We start from the raw sequence: 23511 nt of genomic DNA, 5'->3' as shown, positions 1-23511 counted from the left end.
TAATTCGTATGCATGCAAATTTTTTCCAATGCCTTCATAAGCTTTTGCGCATCTCCTAAAATATTTGCAAAAAGCACTACATCGTTCGCACATAGCAAAAGCTTAATGACAACATTTCCACTTAGAGGGACGTCTTCAATGTCATCGATGGTTTCGACGACCCCAGGTTGTTCTACTTCTCAAGATAGGAGAACCATTCTTCATGGGTCTTCATGTGGTTGGAAGCGCTGGAATCCACATCCTACACCTCCTTTGGTTTCGAGGTGGTCGTCACCATCGATTGGCCTTGTGCTTCATGACGAAGGAATGGCCCATTCCGGCTTGCCCCAAGTCTTTAGTGTAAAGTGATCACAACCGCTTTTTGTGTTGGCTCTGCTTGATTCGCCTTTGCTCGAATCGGCCTTCTTCTTCCATCTCACTTTCCTTGTGACCTTTCCGACCACAATACCAATAGTCGATGGCTTTGTTTTGTCGGCTTCCGGCTCCACCTTGACTCCTCCTGCTTGTGGAGGGTGTTAGGATTTTTTGTCCCTCATAATGGAAGAAGTCGGCAACCGAATTTTGGTTGGTTGGCCGGATCGATTAGCGAGTCGACGTGGGGGTCGACGGAATTGAGGGTCGGGTGAAGTAAAGATCTTTGGGATCGAAGAGTCGGATCGACCAGTTAGCCGACTTGAGAAGAGGTCAAAGATAGAGTCGACTTATCGGACTGACTGAGTGGTCGAAGACAAAGCCAACCAACCGGATCGACTGAATAGTCGACAATAGGAGTCAACTAGTCGGACCGACTAGACTGTTGACTTGTGGGTCGGACAATCTTGTCAAGTCGCCTAATTAATTATTATTATTATATTATAATAATATCTTATTCACACACACACATATGGAGCTAGGGCAAGGTTATTGTTGAGAGACAAGCTCAACATCGGCCAGATCGGCTGAAGAAGCCGAGGATCGGATCGGCTGGGACCGATCGGTTAGGCCGAGTGTGTAAACCGGGAGGTCGTTGGGAAAGATATTCCGTGAGGAATATATTTGGGAGTTAGTGTAGGAGCTCTTAATGAGCATTGAAGTACTGTCAGTACTTCGGTCAGTCCTTCCAGGACTTGTATAAAAGTGTTCACTGAGCACGTCTTATGTACAGACTGAGTATTATTGTTGAATAGAGTTGTTTCTGTGTTTCTCTCTTTGTCTCTCCCGCGTATACCGTGTAAGCCGAAGCTCTCCATTGAACCTTAGTTTCCTTCCTCTGTTCTGTCTTCATACCTGCTTCCGCACGCTATTCTTTACATGGTATCAGAGCGCGAGGGTTGAGAACCTCTCTGCAGCCGACACAACTTGACGAAGAAGAACAAGAAGAACGATGGATAGAGGCATGGCAAGCTCGCTTCCAACAGAGAAGCTCGACAGAACCAACTACGCGTCTTGGTCCTACAAGATGCACCAATACCTGCTCAGGCATGGCTACTGGAGTTATGTCGAAGGAGCTAATGACGCGGCACCCGAATCAACACACAGAGACTTCCCGTCGTGGGAGCAATCGGCAAGCAGGGTGTTGTACTGCTTCGCGTCGTGTGTGGGTGAACAACTATTGAGCTATGTTCGGGATGCAAAGACGCCGAAGGGTGCGTGGGAAAATCTGAAGAAGATTTTCGCCGCGAGCACCACAGCCAAGAAGCTTCAGCTCCGACAGGAGTTGAGCAACCTACGACAACGCGACTTGTCGGTGGCGGACTATACCTCGAAGATTAAGGATATCTGCGACTCCCTCGCCTCCATAGAGGTGAACATCGAGGAGAGCGAGATGGTCCAAATCTGTCTCGGAGGTTTGGCGTCGAAGTTCAGAGCGTTCCGAACGGCTGTGTGTACCCGGGAGAATACGCCATCCTTTTTCGACTTACAGTCGATGCTCCTGGTAGAGGAGAACCACGCGGGTGCGTCGACGAGCACGCACACCGACAACAGAATGTTGTACACGGAGGGAGATAGGCCTCATGGACGTGGAGGACGAGGCGAGCCGGCGCGCAATGGAGGTGGCTGACGAGATCAAGGAAGATGGCACCGAAGTGATGCCGACAGCAACTCTGGACCCTCCGGAAACAGGGGGAGTCGAAGCGATGAGAACCGGCAAGGGAAGGCCATCGCGGAGTGCTGGTACTGTGGCAAGAAAGGCCACAAGGAAAGCGAGTGCTGGAAGAAGTGCGCCGATTTGGAGAGAATCGGTTTCGAAAATAGCTCCAGACATACCGACAAGGGAAATCGGCAACGATCACACTACAGTAAAGACTCCGGGAGAGCTGGAGAAGGGTCTGTCTTCGTGACGAGACACGAAGCAAACTCAATGAAACAGAGCACCCCGAGATCGGACGAGGTGTGGTACGTAGACTCCGGCGCGTCAAACCACATGACGAGCCATAAAGAGTGGTTCTCGTACCTTGAAAAACCGATACAACCGGGAGTAGTCACAACAGGAGACGACACTCCGCATCCGATCGCGAATGTCGGAGAAGTTCCCCTTAGCCATGTCGGGCAGAAAGGGAAACTCAAGAACGTGATGCACGTTCCGACAATCACGAAGAACTTGGTCTCGGTCGGACAGATCGTCGACCAAGGGATGGAGGTTCGGTTTACACACCTCGGGTGCTTCATTGAGGAAGAAGGCCGTGTGATTGCGCAAGGGCGGAGAGACAGGAGGATGTTCATCCTCGATTCCACTGACGGCGGCACCGCAATGTTCGCAAAGGGACAAAAGACCGAGTTGGACATCGACTTGTGGCACAAGTGGATAGGCCACATCAACTACCAACGGCTTCAAGATCTGCAAACAAAACAAGTAGTGTTCGGATTGCCCAAGTTTAGTGGCCGAAAGGCACAAATTTGTGAAGCCTGCCAGCTCAGGAAGCAACACCGACTTCCTTTCCCCAACGAGCGAAACCGTAGCCGGAACAAGCTCGACCTTATACACTCGGATGTGTGGGGGCCGGCACAAAACGTTAGTCTTGGCGGGAGCCGATATTTCGTCTCCTTCATCGACGACCACACGCGGCACACGTGGATCTACCTCATTGAGAGGAAGAGCGAAGTCTTCGATTGTTTCCGTGACCTCAAAGGGTTCGTGGAAACAGAAACAGGATGGAAGATCAAGTGCCTGCGGTCGGATGGCGGGAAAGAGTACTTTTCCGGTCAATTCAACGGTTATCTACAACAAATGGGAATTTGGCGCAAATTTAGTTGTAGATACACGCCAGAGCAGAACGACGTGGCCGAGAGGAAGAATCGGTCGATTGTGGAAGCGGCACGAGCAATGCTAGAGGAGAAGAGCTTGCCCAAGTTCTACTGGGCCGAGGCGGTAAGGACCGCAATATACATCCAGAACCGGATCGGAGACAAAGTGTCGGCGCACGAGCTATATTTCAGAACGAAGCTGAACTTGCGAGACTTGAGGGTGTTCGGTAGCATTGCGTATGTGCATGTACCGAAGGAGAAAAGGAGGAAGCTGGACGCAAAGGCCGAGAAGTGCATCTTGGTCGGTTACTTGGACGAGCAGAAGGGTTATAAGTGCTATAACCCTCGCACCAAACAAGCGCGTGTCAGTCGTGACGTTGTGTTTGACGAGTCCGCGTCCTGGTACCTGTCCCCGACTCAGAACCCCGACTCCAATACGAGCTCTGACGATGAGGTCAGCGAGGCCGAGATGCCTCCGGATGAGCCCGAAATCGAGACCCGCGAAGAGAGTCCGATTTCACTCTGGTTAAGTGGACCAATTGGACGACTGAGTCGGTATGACCAGTCCGACGAAGAGCCGGCGAGTAGTGGAGACTCGGCCGTGCATTCCCCACGCAGGAAGCCGAGGAGACGGCTTACACGCAAAGAGAAAGGGAAGAAGAAGGTGTCGGATTCTGGCACGGAAAGGAACGAGTCAGACCGACGCGAGTCCGACTCCAAGGGAACCGGTGACAGGTCTTTAAAGGTGAAGACCGCGTCGACCGAGAAGGCCTCGACATCGGCTAATGTGAGATTACGCTGATCTACCCGCCAAAAGAACCCAGTTGTGCGGTTCGGATACAATGAGTACATGGCGCATCATTATGCGTACATGACCCGTGTAGCGGAAGTGCGTGAGCCAGAGAGCTACGCAGAAGCGGCGAAGGACGCGAATTGGCATGCCACGATGGAGGAAGAGATGCACGCATTGGCGGAGAACGAGACCTGGGACCTGGTTGACGCACCGAAGGGTGTGAAGCCAATCGGGTGTAGGTGGGTGTACAAGGTCAAGTACAACACCGATGGCTCAGTCAACCGATACAAGGCTCGGCTAGTGGCAAAGGGCTACGCGCAAAAACACGGCATCGACTACGATGAGACGTTTGCGCCAGTCGCGAAAATGACGACCGTCCGTGTTTTGCTCGCAGTAGCCGCGGCCAAGGGGTGGCACTTACATCAGATGGATGTAAAGAATGCGTTCCTGCAAGGTGACCTTGAGGAACAGGTGTACATGGTACAACCCCCCAGATTTTACTCCGGAACGAACTCCTCGGTAGTCTGTCGATTGAAGAAGTCCCTTTACGGACTGAAGCAAGCCCCGCGTGCCTGGAACGCGAAGATCACGCAACAACTGCGTCGGATGGGTTTCGTCACATCAAAATCGGACTCTTCCCTATTCATCCGGAAAGGTCGACTTGGACCGGTTAGTATTTTACTATATGTTGATGACTTGGTCATCACCGACGCCGACCTAAGTGAAATCGACCGTGTGAAGCTCCAGCTTGCGGCATCGTTCGACATGAAGGATCTGGGGGACCTTCATTACTTCCTCAGCATCGAAGTGATCCGTACCCCCGAAGGCATATTGATCAGCTAACGTCACTATGTGTTGAGTATGCTCTTCAAATTCGGGATGGCCGACTGTAAAACCGTCTCGACTCCTCTGGACAGAACCGTCAAGCTTCGTCCCGATACGGGAAAGGTATGCGACCCGATTCGGTTCCGACAAATTGTCGGAAGCCTCATATACTTGACCATCACCCGACCCGACCTCAGTTACCCGGTCGGGGTGATTAGTCAGTTCATGGCGTGACCTACTGAGGAGCACCTTCAATGTGCGCAACACGTACTGCGGTACATAAGTGGCACTAAGGACCGAGGACTGCTATATCGGACCGGTGCAGCCGTGCAGCTAGTCGACTACACCGATGTTGATTGGGCTGGCAACGCCGCCGATCGCCGATCCACGTCTGGATACGTGTTCTCCTTCGGGAGTGCCGCGATCGCGTGGACAATAAGAAGCAGCCGACAGTTGCACTATCGAGCACCGAAGCGGAGTACCGAGGAGCGGCTGTCGCGACATGCGAAGCCATATGGTTGAAGCGGCTACTTAAGGACCTGCAAGAGGAGGTGTCCGATCCAACGACGATCTACTGCGACAACCTCAGCAGCATCCAACTCGCGAAGAACCCCGTCTTTCCACGCACGGACCAAGCACATTGAGGTGCACTACCATTTCGTCCGTGAGCGTGTCCTTTCCGGTGAAGTCGAACTTCAGTACGTTCTGACGGATCGGCAGGCTGCCGACATCTTCACCAAGCCTCTTGGTCTGGACAAGTTGCGGCAATTCTCAGGTGCGCTCGTATTGCGTCACCTTGACGTGCCAAACTTGAGGGGGAGAACAGTCCCGAACGACCAAGCAAGGCAGCAGGAAAGGAGCGGAGACCGCGACACCGAGTCGGTTGACAAGTTCGACTTCGGATCGGCTGAAGAAGCCGAGGGCGGACCCGCGGAAAAGTTCGGAAGCGGACAAAAGGGGAGCAGCCGAAGGAGAGAGCCGAAGCCAACCACGCATAGGGGAGATGACGCCATCGAGGGCGAGAAGACCGAAGACGAGTTGGAGACAGCCAACTCGGACGAGAGCGAAAACCGATCGGAGGTAGCCGAGTCGGTTCGGATGTTTGACTCAGACACGCTGAATCAACCGAGGCCTAAGCGGAAGAAAAGGCAACAGGAGAAGCGTCAACACCGCAATAGCAGAAGAGCTGATAAGGGCCGCATGAGCAGACAAGCCGACCGGAAGGGTCGAAGCGCGCGGAGTCGAACAGGTCAAGGAGCGCGAGCGAGGCATGAAGCCAAGAGGAACCGAAGCCGTGAGCCCGAGTATCCCAAAGAGCCCCGAGTTGAGCTTGAGGGGGAATGTGGAGAGACAAGCTCAACATCGGCCAGATCGGCTGGGACCGATCGGTTAGGCCGAGTGCGTAAACCGGGAGGTCATTAGGAAAGATATTCCGTGAGGAATATATTTGGGAGTTAGTGTAGGAGCTCTTAATGAGCATTGAAGTACTGTCAGTACTTCGGTCAGTCCTTCCAGGACTTGTATAAAAGTGTTCACTGAGCACGTCTTATGTACAGACTGAGTATTATTGTTGAATAGAGTTGTTTCTGTGTTTCTCTCTCTGTCTCTCCCGCGTATACCGTGTAAGCCGAAGCTCTCCATTGAACCTGAGTTTCCTTCCTCTATTTTGTCTTCATACCTGCTTCCGCACGACATTCTTTACAGTTATTAAGTAGTTGTAGCAGTAGTATTAAGTGAGATAAGAGATACATAGAGTAGGAGAGAAGAAAAAGAGTGTGAGGTTGAGGGAATGAAGTTTTTTAGTGAACTTGCCCAAACCCTAAGAAGTAGTTATTCTGTAATTTGTGTCTTTATTCTTTGAAAAGCTTTGTAACCTATCTTTGAAATCTTGTCTCATAGTGAAATCTGTTGCCCCGTGGTTTTCCCAGTTTTAGGGTTTCCACGTATATCTTGTGCATCGTGTACTTTAAGTTTCTATTTTGTGTGTTTCAACCAATCTTTCTTGTTCATCTTTGGTCCTAAGTGCAACAAACTGGTATCAGAGCTTGAGGTGCTAGATGGAAGGAGGTGTGAGGGGCTTTCCAGGAATGATAGTCCTGAATTCACATAACTGTTAGACGACAGTGCTCGGCCACAACCGAGAAATGGGATCAACTCACAGAAAAACCAGGAAATAGGAAATGCACAAAACAATAGAGAGAGAAAGGTACACTGGATGTTTTACGTGGAAAACCCTAACTGGGAAAAACCACGGGAGTTCTCAAACTCCAACTATCACTATGAACAGAGATGTACAATGGTGAAGCTTCAAGGCAACAACCTTGAGCTCATGTCTTCGCCACAGGCGGCGGTAATACACAGAGGCAACGACCTCTTCGTCTCTCTCTCTCTCTCACTCTCGGCTGCTCTCACTTCTCATGAAAAATTGAGCAACAACATAAAACTGTTTGCCCTAAGTCATATTTATACATATATGACTTTCGGGCTATTTACAAATATAGCCTCAAGGGCTCTTAGCAAACATATTCACAAATATGTCCCTGCATCCGGATCTCTCTCCGGGTACATTCGTCATCCGGCTCCGTAGCCGGGGTCTTCATCATCCGGATCCGTATCCGGGTACTCTTCATCCGGCTTCATGCCGGGTACTCTTCATCATCCGGATCCGCATCCGGGTACTCTTCATCCGGCTTCGTGCCGGGTACTCTTCATCATCCGGTTCCGTAACCGCAACCGGGCTTGCCGTCATTCATCTCCGGACATCCCATCCGGAGGGACCGTAATCCCAACAAACTCCCCCTTCACTTCGGCATGGGATGTCTCTCCAATCCGATCCTCTTCCGGCATGCTTCCAGCTTGTCGGGTGTAAGCACCTTGGTCAGCATATCCGACCCGTTCTCGTCCGTGTGGACCTTCGTCAGCACGAACTCCTTGTCTTCTATCCTTTCCCGGATCCAGTGGTATCTTCGTTGGATGTGCTTCGTCCGGGAGTGATAGGCCGCGTTCTTCGCAAGGTGGATGGCACTCTGACTGTCGCAGTAGAGTCGGTACTCCTCCTGCCGGATACCGAGCTCTCTAATGAAGTCCTTCATCCATATTATTTCCTTGCCGGCTTCAACAGCCGCCATGTACTCCGCCTCCGTGGTTGACAACGCAACCGTCTTCTGCAGCCTCGACTGCCACGAAACGGCTCCCCCTGCATAGGTCATCACATACCCTGATGTGGACCGGCTGGTATCTGCATCAGCCGACATATCCGAATCGGTGAAGCCGTCGAGCTCGGGCTTACCGGAGCCGAATCGGAGGCACACGTTTGCAGTGCCCTTCAGGTATCGGAGTATCCACTTGACCGCGTTCCAGTGCTCTTTGCCAGGGTTGCTCATGTACCGACTCACCACTCCGACTGCATATCCTATGTCCGGTCTCGTACACACCATGGCGTACATCAAGCTCCCGACGGCTGAGGCATATGGCACTTTCATCATATCCTCCTTTTCAGCCTTTGTCTTGGGACTTTGCTTGTTGGACAGCTTGCAGTTTGCCGGGAGGGTCGATCCGACCGGTCTTGCTTCCGACATGTTGAACCGGTGAAGCACCTTTGTCACGTACTTCTCCTGTGACAACCACAACTGCTTCTTCTTCCGGTCCCGGATGATATGCATCCCTAGTATTTGCCTCGCCGGACCCAGGTCCTTCATTGAGAAGGTTCGGTGAAGCGCTTTCTTCAGCATCCGTATCTTGACCTGATCCCGTCCGACGATCAACATGTCGTCCACGTACAGGAGGAGTATTAGAGAGTCTCCTCCTTCGAACTTCTTCACAAACACGCAGTGATCAGACTGCGTTTTGTGGTACCCTTCGTCGGTCATGAAGGAGTCGAACTTCCGGTACCATTGCCGGGGAGCCTGCTTCAGTCCGTAAAGGCTCTTCTTCAACCGGCATACCAGGTGCTCCTTCCCTTTCTTCTCGAATCCTTCCGGCTGCTGCATGTAGATCTCTTCTTCGAGGTCACCGTGAAGGAATGCCGTCTTCACGTCCATCTGTTCTACCTCGAGGTCCATGCTTGCCGCAATGCTCAGCACCGTCCGGATGGAGGTCATCTTCACTACCGGGGCAAATATCTCGTCGAAGTCGACGCCCTTCTTCTGCTGGAACCCCTTCACCACGATCCTGGCTTTGTATCTCGGGGGGTTTCCGGCATCTCCCGGTTTCAGCTTGAACACCCACTTGTTACGGAGTGCCCGTTTTCCTTTCGGCAACTCCACAAGTTCATATGTGTGGTTCTCATGCAGGGAATCCATCTCGTCCTGCATGGCACTTAACCACCTGCGGCTCTGGGTGTCATGTTTTGCTTCTTCAAAGCTCTCCGGCTCCCCCTCGTCGGTTAGCAGCACGTGCTCTGGTTCCGGAAATCTCCGGGGGGCCCTTCTCTCTCTTAGAGGATATCTCCGTTCCGGAGCTTCGGTAACCGGTTCTTCCGATTCTTCTTCATCCGAATCCATTTCGGGATCGGGGCCGGTTCCGGTATCATTTTCATCTTCTTCGGCCGGTTCTGTTTCTTCACCATCTTCGGCCGGGTCCTCGAGTGCTAACCGGTCCCTTGCCGGTTGGGACTGCTCCTCGTAGAGTTGATCCTCACCGGTCGACTTGGAGCTCTTCATCTTCTTCTCCGACTCCCAGTCGGCGAGTGTCTTGTTCTCCATGAAGATGATATCTCGACTCCTGAATATCTTCTTGTCGACCGGGTCCCATACTCGGTAGCCGAACTCGTCGTCGCCGTAACCGAGGAATATGCATGGCCGGGTCTTTGGATCTAACTTTCCTCTCTGGTCCTTTGCCACATGCACGTATGCGAGACACCCGAACACCTTCAGATGCCGGTAGGACACTTCCCTACCGGTCCACACTCTCTGCGGCGTGTCTCCGTCCAAAGGTACTGAGGGTGATCTGTTTATCACGTATGTCGCCGTCGACATCGCCTCAGCCCAAAACCCCTTGGGTAATTTCGCATGCGCCAGCATACTCCGGACCCTCTCCATTATGGTCCGGTTCATCCTCTCGGCCAGCCCGTTCAGTTCCGGCGTCTTCGGCACAGTAAACTCGAGCCGGATTCCCTTCGAGCGACAGTACTCCTGGAACTGCCCCCGGTATTCCCCTCCGTTATCCGCTCGTATCGCTTTCAGCTTCTTGCCGGATTCCCTTTCCACTCTCGCGTGGAGTTCTTTGAAGACGGACAACACTTGGTCCTTTGTCTTCAACGGTGCCGTCCACAGCTTCCGGCTGTGGTCATCAATGAATGTCACGAAGTACTGGGCTCCGCCATGTGACTTCGTTTCTACCTGACACACATCAGTGTGCACCAGCTCCAATGGTGCGCTACGTCTCGTCGGTGGCCTTGAGTGGAAGGAGGTCCGGTTTTGCTTACCGGCCAGGCAGTCGGTGCACTTCTCCAGGTGCACATGCTTCACTGGAATAAGGTTGTCTTCTGCAAGCCTCTTCATCCCCTTCTCACTCATGTGGCACAGTCTTTTGTGCCACAGCTCACCGGCAGTGTCGGCTGCCACATTCAGCTCTTCCGGACATAACCGGGCATTCATCAGGTATAGTGTGTTGACCTTCCGGGCCCGAGCCACTATCAGGCTCCCCTTGCTGAACTTCATTACGCCGTTCCGGATGCTACCTGTGTAGCCTTCATCGTCTAGCCTCCCGGCCGAAATCAGGTTCAATCGAACCTCCGGAACGTGTCTGACATCCTTCAGCAGCATTTTGCATCCGGTCGGGGTTGTTAACCACACGTCTCCTATGCCGGCAATCCGGCATGTACCTTCATTTCCCATCCGGACACAGCCGTGCTCACCGGCTGTGTAGGATGAGAAGTATTTCTTCTCCGGGGTCAGGTGGAACGACACTCCGGAATCGACCACCCAGGTCATCTCTACTCCGGCAAAGTTCAGCTCCCTCTCTTCGGTAATGAGCATGATTTCTTCTTCACTTGCCGCGAGTGCCGTCGTTCCTTTCCGGTCCTGCCCTCGCCGATCCGGACCTCTCCGGTCTGTGGCTCCCCGGTATGCACCGTTTCTCTCCGGTGACTTCTTCGAATCGGTGTCGTCGGCTCCGTTGTCTTTTCGGTAATGCCGACAATTCTTCCGGAAGTGCCCCGTCTTCCCACAGTGGAAGCATGTGGGCCTTCCTCTTGACTGCGACCGGGTCCCCGACTTCTCCCGTCTTTGCGGACTCCGGTTCCGATGTCTTCCCCATTCCGATTCGGTAAGCAGCGCCTTCGAGTCGGAGGCCGGTTCTTTATCTCTCCGACGCGCTTCTTCGTTCAAAATGCTTGTCTTTACCGTTTGTAGAGACAAGTTATCTTCGGTGCAGGAGGTGCTGAGAGTCACCACCAAGTTCTCCCAGCTGTCCGGCAAAGTACACATCAGGATGATGGCTTGCATTGCATCCTCCAACGGGAACTTGATCGCCGCAAGCTGGTTCACGAATCCCATGAACGTGCTTACGTGTTCCACCATACTCTCGCCGTCCCGGTACTTGAGGTTCACTATCTTTCTCATCAGGGAGGTCCGGTTCAACGCATTCTTCCTCTCGTAGAGGCCCGACAGCTTCCTCCACATCTCATATGCGTTGGTGTCGTTCGCCACGTGTTGTAGAACGCTCACGTCGACGTATTGCCGAATGGTTGCAACGGCTTTCCGGTTCAGAAGCCTCCACTCCGTCTCAAGTACCCCCTTGGGTATTTCCGACCTGTCGATCGGTTCATACAGGTCCCGAACAATGAGCAGATCCTCCATCTTTATCTTCCAGTCGGCGTAGTTCTGCGCGTTCAGCACCATCATGCCCGGAGGCCCACTACCGCCGCCTTCCATTTTCTGTGTTACCGTCGCTCTGATACCAATTTGTTAGACGACAGTGCTCGGCCACAACCGAGAAATGGGATCAACTCACAGAAAAACCAGGAAATAGGAAATGCACAAAACAATAGAGAGAGAAAGGTACACTGGATGTTTTACGTGGAAAACCCTAACTGGGAAAAACCACGGGAGTTCTCAAACTCCAACTATCACTATGAACAGAGATGTACAATGGTGAAGCTTCAAGGCAACAACCTTGAGCTCATGTCTTCGCCACAGGCGGCGGTAATACACAGAGGCAACGACCTCTTCGTCTCTCTCTCTCTCTCACTCTCGGCTGCTCTCACTTCTCATGAAAAATTGAGCAACAACATAAAACTGTTTGCCCTAAGTCATATTTATACATATATGACTTTCGGGCTATTTACAAATATAGCCTCAAGGGCTCTTAGCAAACATATTCACAAATATGTCCCTGCATCCGGATCTCTCTCCGGGTACATTCGTCATCCGGCTCCGTAGCCGGGGTCTTCATCATCCGGATCCGTATCCGGGTACTCTTCATCCGGCTTCATGCCGGGTACTCTTCATCATCCGGATCCGCATCCGGGTACTCTTCATCCGGCTTCGTGCCGGGTACTCTTCATCATCCGGTTCCGTAACCGCAACCGGGCTTGCCGTCATTCATCTCCGGACATCCCATCCGGAGGGACCGTAATCCCAACAATAACTACTCAGACTGGAAGATCAAGTTGGAGGATCTTCTGATAGTGAGAGACCTGTATGAGCCTATAGATAGGAACGAAATACCCATAGGGGTGTCGACTTGCAACACATCAACATGAACCTACAGACGACTAACATCTTCACCAAGGCCATGGGAGTCGACAAGCTACGACAGTTCACGACAATCCTGGGTCTTTCGATTGTCGACCGGCCGAGCTTGAGGGGGGGGAGTAAGGAGCAGTAGGAGTGAACCGACCATTCAAAGTTGAAGCCGAAATCGACTCAAAGCCATCCCGAAGACCAGTCCGAACCAACCATCCGACGACCGGAAGTTGTGTTTGAAGGGGAGTGTTGAGAATCAAACTCAACTTCCCGTGTGTGGGGACACACTCTAGGATACTCAAGTGTGTGACCACCCCACCTCTTTGTATAACAACTAGTGTGTCATAGAATATTAACTTCTATGACACATCCTTTAAGTGGTTAAGAATCGACCTCTTTCCCAAGAGGCGACTCTAGTGAGAGAACCTAGAGAGAAGGTGACTACATAAGCACCTCCTCCTTCTCTTTAAATTGTTGGCTCGTTCTTGCTCCTTGTTAATACAACCTTACTACTTTTCGGTAACTCTTGAGTTCTCTCTCTCTCTCTACACACACACACACACACACAGTTCTTCCGCTGCACAAAATCATCACCAACTCTTTACAAGAGGCAACTAGGTCGTCTCGCTAGTATGGTACAAAAAACTCAAGGATAACCCGCTGAACCTCTACTTGCAAATCCTACATCTCTATTTTCATTATCTCTCTCTCTTTCAAGCCACTATATTTAACGAAGTTGAGATAATCTCGTTTGTAATCTCACTTGTATCTATTCAATTCATGAACTTTAATGTAATTTGTAATTTTGATATCTATATTCAATTATTTCTTGTAAAGGTTCTATCTAATACTAATCATGATTGAACGAGGAATGCACCGGACTTTTCGACTCAAAATTTTGAGCTCAAAGCGCAAAATTTATATTATTTGGAGCAAATTTGGCAAAAAAAATGAGTCGTGAAATCATAATATCAAGAAACTCACATTGTCATCATGAAGAATTTGTTGTGAGATTTGTGCCATACTTTTTAGATCGTCATCCTGACCACCGAATGAAAGTTGGAACTTTCTCCTCCTTGATTATTCACTTCGAACCTTCACCTCGTCCCATCTTCTCCTGCTCAAACCTTCAATGATTGTGTGGGAGAAGGTGTCAGTTTGAATCTTGGCACATGTGTTTGGGTTTGAGGGTTTTGTGACGCATTTGCTTCTTAGTCTTTTCCTTTCTTTTCTTAAGTTTTAGGGTTTCTTGTTTGTGGAGTGAGAGTGGATAGTGGGCCACTTCTCTTTCTTCTTCTTCTTCTCTTCTTACTTGGGTTATGTTAGGGCTAGTGGGGTACACTTGTTCTACTCCATCTTGGTTGTTTGTTGGAGTTCTTCTTGCTTGAACAAGGAAAGGAGTAGATGAAGAAAGTGGGATATTGAAAAGGAGGAAAACAAGAAAGGTGTGATGACCATTACTCATGAGCTTCAAGCTCTAAGGATACCAATTTGATTGAAGATGAGCACATATACAATGTGGATTATACAAGCTATCTATGAAGTGGGCTTTCCAAGTCATGCAACAAGTAATTACACTTAATATCAAATGCCTCAATGAGTATATTTAGTCCAATCATGTGCAACCATGTGTCATGAACCTTTGGTTTTTTAGTTTGTGGACTCTACAAAACTTCAACGAGCAACTAAGGAGCCTTGTTTTATGGTATAGGTCATTGGCAAAGTAGATTGATTTTAAGCAAAGTACAAAGGCTCACGTGCAACCATACATCATGAACCTTGAATTATGGACGCTCAATTATGATCAACGGAAAGAGATCTTCAACCACAGAAGTATTCTCAGATTGAAGTTTTGAAGTGAGTCTCATAATTAACAAGCCACCATCTCCAAAATCCTCTACCAACAATAGCATTAATACCTTGTGATTTGATGTTAGTTGATCAATTAAATTAGCAGCTTTTATAGACCATTATTTCATCAATCCATAGAACATGCCCCTTTGAGATTTATCATTTGATGCTCGATAGGCTAAACCATACAAATACACTTTCTTCCCCATATAGCTTCTTTCTATGTAAGCCGCTCCAAGGATTAGAGAATGCGATGTTGAATCGTGGACGAGAAAATGTTTGATCTATTCCTACATCCCCGATTGTATCTTTCATGTTTGGGCAAGCTTTTTATTAACCTTTAGTAGCCTTTACTCGTTGTTTGGATCTTCCACTCAAAAATATATTTTAGATAGGCCAAATTTCCTTCCTATACAACTTTGTGGACATTAGATTGATTACGAGCCATGATCGAGCAAAGAACGATGGCAGCCCAAACATTCACTCATGTTTTCATGGTAGTCGGAACCTGCAAAGGAAGAGCCACATCGACGTCGTCCGTCTCTGCAACCCACCAAATCCTGTGGGCCGTGGTTCTCACACAATCTACGTCTCCGAAGCTCGCTCGAAGGTACTCAAGAGGGGCCTTCGAAAGATCTCCGGGCACGCACGAGACCTCTTCTTCCGTAGCGGGCGGTTCGCACAGTGCAAAAGCCATGTGATGGGTGCATCCATACTCAAGTCTCGTCGACAATGTTCCGGCCGACGCAACGTGAGTTGCATGAGCTGGGAATTTACAAGGAGGAGAGACAAAGAGACAGAGACAGAGACAAAAAGAGATGGGCGGCTCGAGCCGAATACTCTGGAGTCTGGTCCATCAATTGGGTCACTCTTCTTCATCCACTTGGTTTGGGTTTAGGGTTTTTAAGGGCCTTTGAATGAGTGGGAATGTATCTGGTCAAGAACATGACCACATACAGACCCCCCTTCAAATGTATGACCAGATACAGAGTATCTCCCCTCCCTCCCTCTCCTCCACTCCTCCTCCTCCTCTCTGCTCTCTGATTCTGATTCTGAATCCTCTTCTGGCTCTTCCAGCGTCGACCAAGAATCAATCAGACCCCCCGATCTTCACACCAAATTACCATGGCTTCACTGTATGATCCTCTCTCTCTCTCTCTCTCTCTCTCTCTCTCTCTCAATCTCTCTCTCTCTCAATCTCTGTCTCTGTGTCAGTGTTTGATTGTTTCTGTGCTCCTGCTTTCCCTCCCCTCTTTGAAGGAGAGAACCGTGTGTTTTGGGCGTCTCGTATGGCCTTCCCAAAAGGGCCGTGGCTTTCATCAGAAGGGAAGTGAAAAGGATGGATGAGAAAAGAGAGAAAAAGAAGAAGAAGGGCGTGCGATGAAGCTGGGAATGCTGGTTCTCTGCTTGTTTTCTTTGTCTTAGTGTGTGAGTGAGTAGGCGGAAGAAAACAAAAGACCGTTTTGAAGCAGGATGTTCTGTTTGAAGGAAATTAGAGCAAAGAAAGATTTCAGGAAGGAAAAAACCATTTGAAGGAAATGTAGTAACAAAGAGAAAAGGATGGAAGAGTTAAGCAAAGAAAGCAGTTTAAAGGATTATGACGGGTCCTAGGGTTTGAATCAGAACAATATGACGGGTCTGATGCATACCTATTACAGTTGTCTCTATGATGGGCTCTAGCTGCACTCTATCAAATACAAATCTTTAACTTCCAATAGGTGCTATCCCTGGCAATGTTATCTGTGTTTCATACTCTTTGACAAACATGAAGTGCTATGGGAAGCTTCTTGAGTGGTGATGCTAAGGGGAAACCACCACTCTTGGAAGGAAGGGGGACCTTCATTAATCCTCTCTCCTCCCTGAGCCAGTAACAATGACGCCAATTGAGGGGGGATTCACTCACACAATAAATCCCAATGGAGTCAAGAATCGAAATCTCATAACTTAATATGATCACTACTTGAGATTAAAGAAAATATTAAGATAAGAGTCTTCAAGAGAAGAAGAGATTTAAGACAACACTTTCAATCATCAAAAGGTTCTCAACTTTGATTTAAGGGAATGAAGCTTTTATGCACCCTGGACCTTAGAATACCTTATTCTCACACTGCATGCCGGAGAAACACAAGGTCTTTGTCATGTCCATGGAGAAATACAAAGCATCTCTCCTCTGTGATCTAGCTGCTACTAGAGAAATATAGACAATAGCTAACAATCAATGGAAATGAACAATGGTGATTTTTGTATAAGTACAAAACATATTCACCATTTAAATAGCTATGTGATCAACATTTATGTATACCATATTTGGACAACTCAATAGTATATAAGTTGCAATAAAATTGATAGAAGGGGATATTCCATCAAAGAAAGATGGATTTGTTGATGTAGTTGAAGTAATCGAGGAACAATTGGTCTAAGATTGGAGAATCCAGTGATTTCGTCATGTATACAAGTATGAGATGTATATTTCAAGGGCAACATTGTCATGGCTTTCATGAACCTGCCTATGTACTCATCATATACCTCAAATGAAAAGGCTATGCTTTGCTCAATTATGGGATATAAAAGATTTGGGGAAGTTGACATTTTATGTAATGTCTTGTTGCATGAACATCTGTGTGACCACAGTATATAATGGCTTTCTTAATCAATTGTTTGTGGACTCAAGAAGTGGATGATCATTATTTTGATCTTCAATCTTCTTTGCAGATTTCAGCCAGCAATAACTGTGTATGACTCTTCCTCGAGTCCACCTAATCTATTTGATGGGACAACAAGGTAGACAAATAAATCAATATGTTATGTCAAGTTTTTTCACTCTTCTCATTGTGAAGAGTATTTAATGCAGGCTATACATTAGTGTGACTTGCCCCTATGCTCAAAGAACTTGGATTGCTAGAAACTTTAAGGTAAATATAATCCTTGGTTTAATAACTTCCAAGAGATCCTCTTTATCGTAAGTGTAGGATTTCGCTAGGTATTGAATGTGTAAAGAATTAACGTATAATTCTATCCAGGATCAAATATATATGCAGTGGAAATAAGTTTGATTGTGTGCGTGTGGGTGTGAGGGAGGGCGATACTCAATGTTACCAAAGACAAGGTATTAGCAAAATGGGGGAGAATTTTACACTGATAAGCAACTAATCAACTATATAGCTCAACTAATAATCAAAGCCTTAATAACGCTAAATACATGATTGGTGCCTAGTTTATATGGAAAATGGTATGCGTACGTTGCACAGATGACTAGCTTAATAATAATGCATACTATATATCAATCATGAACATGAGTGGGATCTCATATGACATATCCGCTACATTCATTACATAGAGTATCATTGATATATTTATTAGGAAGGTGGACACTCACATGCCCATGCCCCAATGAGTGTTGTTTGAGCTTGATAACTCAACAAAATGATCTATTTGTTTGTCTATCATCAATGTTTTTTTTGAAAGGTAGCTTTCTTCAAATGTTTGTAATAGCTCCAAGAATGTTTAGAATATGATAAGAAACTCAAATATTCGTTTTGATTTCGGTAAGAAAATGCTACCATGAAATTAATCAAGATACATGTGGGCTGGGGGAACCAATTGGGTTCTAGACTGGGTGAAGATAAAGGGACAAAGAAAATGATGATTGTGGGATTAGATTGAGATAGAGCATTGAACATGTATATTAAAGAGATTAAATGCTGATTATAATGTAGATAGACCAATTAGGAAGAAATTAACTCAACATTGATTAACTAGATCTCTTGATTATAGTGTTGAAAAAGAGTTTAGAATTAAGTAGACACAAATTAACTAGATCCCTTGATTATAGGGTCGAGAAAGACATTAAAGATGTCCTTCACACCTTATAGGTTTCCTCTGATAGTGAGGTGGTTTATACCATGTGACTTTATCCGAACAACCCTAATAATTATGCCCCAAATAAGGTTACCCTTAACCCCCCTTCCATTCAATACATGACCCTTTAATATTAACCTACCGCTTTTTTCCCACCATCTCTTTTAGCGAAGTCTAAATTAACCTTTTCACACATATATACCCAGCTCCAGCTAAACTTACCCCAAGTTACCCTTTAGCCTTATTTTTCCTTGTTAAGCACACCTGTACCAAATATAGATATGGATTGGTCCAAAGGGCACATCATGTGCGAAAAGCATCATGGCAACATTAAAGGATGTTGCGATTATTGATAATATGATTTTTCCTCTTCTTGTTCCTTGTAGGGTTTAAATCAAATCGAACTTCTTGGAATCAATCTTTCTGACAAACCGAAATGGTACCTCGAAAAGGTTTACCCTGTTGGCAAGGTATACGCAAAGATTTGAATAAATGCATTCTAAACCATATTATGCTGAGATCAGTAACTCACTAAATATAATTGTTGTATACTTAACTTGGTACCATTCTAGGTTCCATCACTCGAACACAATGGTAAAGTTACGGGAGAAAGTCTGGATTTGCTTGAATATATCGATCAAAATTTTGGAGAACCTCGCCTTTTCCCAGAGGTATATTTTATGATTAGAAAATGTCTAAACATCAGAGTTCCCAAGACATTTTGGGCATTTACCAGAATACCTTCATGTAATACAAGAGTAGTTATTAATTGGGGTATTTTGGTAATGTTTAAAAATGTAAGGATATTCTGTTGAATATCCAACAAGCTCGGGATATTTTTGTATTTGGCATTTTGCATTTGCATTTTGGAAGTTGATTAGTTTATCGGGTATGTCCCTTTCTCACATGTATGATGAAAATCTTTGCTCCGTGTTCAATTGTTTTCTACAGGGAACTGCAAAGGAGGAAGCAAGAAAAGAGCTATGGACTTTCTCAGATAAATTCAATGGGGAGTTTTTCAAAACCTTGAGGAATAAAGAGGCTGATAAAGCTTATGCTGAGGAAAATCTTGGTATGTGAATATTTGTTCTGTGGGTAATTTACCAACAAGGACACTAAGCACCTATATTTTTCAAAATTCCCTTATACCCTTAAGTTTTCAAAATTCAGGAAGTATAATTCCATCTCAAAATACTGTAAATTTAGCTGATTCAGATCTGTGACTAGCGTTCTCATGGTTTGTTATGGTAGACTGAAATTTCATTATACTGATGTATTTTGCAACAAAATGTGGTAGGCCCCCTGTTAGATAAACTGGAAGATGCCCTTGGCAAGTTTGACGAAGGCCCATACTTCCTCGGAGAAATTAGCGCGGTATATATGCCTTTTAATTGACATTTAAAGACGTCAAATTCATTGTTATTGAAGAATCGAGGTATAACTAGTTTCAATGTGTATGCTTTTTATAACAGGTTGACCTTGCATATGCACCTTTTATTGAAAGATTCGACTTATTATCCCTTGATCTTCTTGATTATAATATCTTTGAAGGCAGACCGAAACTCTCAAAATGGTTTGAGGTAAGTTTGTGGTGTATTGTTAATGTTATTCATAGTGAATTGTCGGAATGGAGGTATGATGTTTGTTTACTTTCTAATGCCAGGCTTTTAACACCGTGGATGCCTACACAAGTACTAAACAGGAACCAAAGGGTTTAGTTGAGAGCCTGAAAAAACACTTAGTGAGTTTGTACATTCATGGAAAGAGTCTACGTATTTGAATTGTTGATGTTCTTTGAGGGGGTATTTGACAGCCTTTATATGTTCTTTGTGCAGGGGAGATAAATTGGGTGGATTTGACTCTTAGCAGCATATCTATATATATACATGTGTATGTGTCTGAAGTAGAACCCAAATGAAAAATACTAGACAGAATGTCTAATAAGAATATTTGACAGTCATCTTGATGTGGATTGTTCCACATTGGTAAGCTTACTGTTTGTATGTATTTAAAACGGATGAATATTAAATACACTTTTTATATATTAAAAAAGATATGAATGATTTGCAATGTATATGGCAAGGGGGTGTGATTAATGCTTGTTTCAGAGAATCTCCTTGTGATTAGTGGCAATGACAGTGATAACTGGATAATGTACAAATCTCTTTGTAAATCTTTTGAAAATTAGTATTGCTATTTTAAATTTTTCGCATTTTAGGAACTCAAGTGAATTACAAAAAGTTTGAAGCTAATTTTTATGATTCTTCAAAGGTGCTACTAAACTATCTTCTTTGATCCTTAATTTAACTGGCTAACTTTTCTGATGTAAGCATATCCTACATACATAACACACGTATCAAAGTTTGTTAAAAGTTTTATGGAACAGATAGAGAAGAATGTGATTGGTTACCTCACATTACATCTGATGGGGAAATCATGTCAAAAGTTATGGTCATAGTTAGTACCCAAATGCATGCATACATTTGGTTAGCATATTTATAGAGTCTGAAATGTTGCCATTAAGGATGTGTTGGTTTCTTATTTTGAATCCCCAAAAAACTTCACCACTTTAGGGTTATCAGAGGTTTTATGGACTAGGGGAAAAAATGCCCTTGTAGTCCTAAATGTGTTCACACACATCACTATCCTAAGTGTGTTCACACAGTGTGTTCACACACATCACTACCAAAATATCTCAATAAATCCCCCTTGGGAGTGATGCGGTGAACAAGGAGCTGACACTCGGTTAAACAAGTGCCAAGGTATGTGGATAGAGATGAATCCACAAATGGGATTAGGCCTAAAGCTTTGCGGAAAGCTTCAAACTTCTCCCTAGGTAGAGCCTTTATGAAGAGGTCTGCAATGTTCTCTTGCGTCGGCACATAAGCCAAACTGATCTCTCAAGCGGAGAACCTTTCCTTGACATAGTGATAATGGACCTCAATGTGCTTAATGCGAGCATGGAACACAGGGTTCCTCGCAACTGCCCTTGCGCTTAGACTGTCAGTGAAGATGGTGGTGGCAGAAGACTGACCAACACCCAAATCAGCTAAAAGGCGTCTGAGCCACAAACACTCAATTGTAGTTGTGAAAGTTGCCCTATACTCAACCTCAGAACTAGAAGTGGCCACAATAAGTTGTTTCTTGCTCAACCAAGATATGCATGAGCTACCAAGCATGAAGCAAAAACCACTTGTGGACACACGGGTGTCATAACAACCAGCCCAATCAGAGTCAGAAAAAGCATGCAGGTCTGGCGGTAGTGATCCCCCCTTGGGATAAAACAACCCAAGTGATCGGGTACCACTCAAGTAGCGAAAGATGCGCTTAACTGCCTACCAATGCTTAACTCCTAGGCAATGCATAAACCTGCTCATCTGAGAGACAACAAACTGAATGTCAAGTCGAGTTATGCATAAGTAAATCAAGCATCCAAGTGCCTGCTGATAAAGAACAACATCAAATGCATCTCTAGCATCATGAAGGCTCAAACGTAAACCTGTCTCCATGGGAGTGGCAATAGGTTTACAGTCTTCAAGGCCAAAACGTTGTAATAATGTGTCAATGTATTTCGATTGACACAAAGCTATTCCACCATCAACTTGCATGAATTGAATGCCCAAATAATGATGCAAATGCCCCAAATCTGACATCTCAAAAGAGGCATGCAAATCAGCCATAAAGTCAGCAATATGCTTCTCATTGGGACCAGTGAGCAACATATCATCGACATACACAACCATGATAAAAAATACATCATCAACACGCTTAACATATAAGGTGCTTTCAGTTGGACTATTCTCAAACCCAAATGCAATCAAATAGGCATGTATCTTTTCCTACCAAGAACGTGGTGCTTGCTTCAAGCCATATAATGCCTTTCTCAACCTGCACACTTTGTGTTCATGCCCTTCACAAAACCACAGGGATGGGATACATACACTTCCTCACGAAGATCACCATTTAGAAATGTTGTTTTAATGTCCAACTGATGTACATTCCAACCACGATGAGCTACAATTGCACAGATGCTACGAACAGTAGTCATACGACAAGTGGGAGCAAAGGTCTCATCAAAATCAATGGCTTTTTCTTGGGCATAATCTTTCGCAACAAGCCTAGCCTTATACCTGTCAATTGTTCCATCAAGTTTACACGTTACCTTATATACCCACTTAGTGCCAATAGCCTTCTTGCTAGGAGGCAAGTCACATAAAGACCATGTACCAGTCTTCATAATAGCATCATATTCTGATTGCATAGCAGTCGTCCAATTTTCTGAATTTTGTGCTTCATCAAAAGAATTAGGCTCATTCTTGTCACAAAGACTAGAGGCAGCCATAGCATAACAATCTGATGCAAAAGAAGCACTATGATAACCTGATCGAGTATGGTATGACAAAGGAAAATCCAATTTGCTATCTTGCAAAGTCTGCAATAGCCATTTAGGCACAGTCTTTGCCTACTCTATATCAGCCCTCTCATTAGTAAGTGCATCATGTAAGTGTGCATCAGAAATAGAATGATCTACATCAGAAATGGAATGATCTGCATCATTATGAGTAGCTTCCAAAGGCTGAGAAGGTGCCTCAAGTGAGCCAACACTTAATTGTCCATTTCCATGAGTGACTTGTTCTTTCTTTCAGCAACTCCATTTTGTTGAGGTGTATACGACACTGTACACTGATGTTTTATCCCACGTTCAACAAAAAATGCATTAAACTCTAAAGACATATACTCCCCCCCTCGATCATAACGGAGGGTGCCCATTTTACATGCTGGCAAATTCTCAGCCAAAGCTAGAAATTGTTTGAATCAAAGAAACACTTCGAACTTTGCCTTCAATGGATATACCCATGCATGCCTAGAAAAGTCATCAATGAAAGTCACGAAGTAAAGATAGTTCCCAAGAGAATGTGTTTGCATAGGACCACAGACATCCCTATGAACAAGCTACAATTTCTACGTAGCTCTAACTAAACCATCTTTTGGAAAGGATGAACGTTGCATTTTGCCCAAATACAACCTTCACAAACATGCTTCCGATGTGCCTCAAGTTTGGACAAGGAGGACACCATTTCAGATTTCTGCAGGCAAAGCAAACTTGCAAAATTCAGATGACCAAAGCATGCATGCCAAATCTTTGCATCTAAAATGGCCTAAGAATGTGAATCGTTTATAGATCTTTCATAATCTACGAGCTTATACATCCCATGACATAAAATGCCAGAAGCAATAATAACATCCCCATTGGACAAATCATGAATTGTA

General features: G+C 46.1%; 1 protein-coding gene across 1 annotated transcript; it reads left to right on the top strand.

Annotated features, from left to right (window-relative positions):
* The first annotated feature begins 15402 nt into the window (after window positions 1-15402).
* Window positions 15403-20292, top strand: LOC147849801 (glutathione S-transferase L3-like). The gene is made up of 10 exons (XM_087337215.1): window positions 15403-15518; window positions 17095-17163; window positions 17234-17294; window positions 18627-18710; window positions 18813-18911; window positions 19192-19312; window positions 19538-19614; window positions 19713-19820; window positions 19904-19981; window positions 20076-20292. Exons 1-10 carry the CDS (start codon window positions 15508-15510, stop codon window positions 20082-20084), a joined length of 717 nt encoding a protein of 238 aa, XP_087193341.1. The 5' UTR covers window positions 15403-15507; the 3' UTR covers window positions 20085-20292.
* The last annotated feature ends 3219 nt before the right edge of the window (window positions 20293-23511 follow it).

Source organism: Azolla caroliniana, unplaced genomic scaffold, assembly GCF_043228905.1.
Source record: "Azolla caroliniana isolate FFs.n. ecotype wild unplaced genomic scaffold, voAzoCaro1.0.p SCAF_22, whole genome shotgun sequence".
NCBI lineage: Eukaryota > Viridiplantae > Streptophyta > Polypodiopsida > Salviniales > Salviniaceae > Azolla > Azolla caroliniana.
The sequence above is the reverse complement of the archived record's forward strand: the minus strand, read 5'-3'. Positions and strand labels throughout refer to the sequence as shown.

Coding starts and splice junctions, on each gene's coding strand:
- LOC147849801 (XM_087337215.1), top strand. Junction 17,164..17,233: donor CTATTTGATGGGACAACAAG/GTAGACAAATAA, acceptor TATTTAATGCAG/GCTATACATTAGTGTGACTT. Junction 18,912..19,191: donor AACCTCGCCTTTTCCCAGAG/GTATATTTTATG, acceptor TGTTTTCTACAG/GGAACTGCAAAGGAGGAAGC.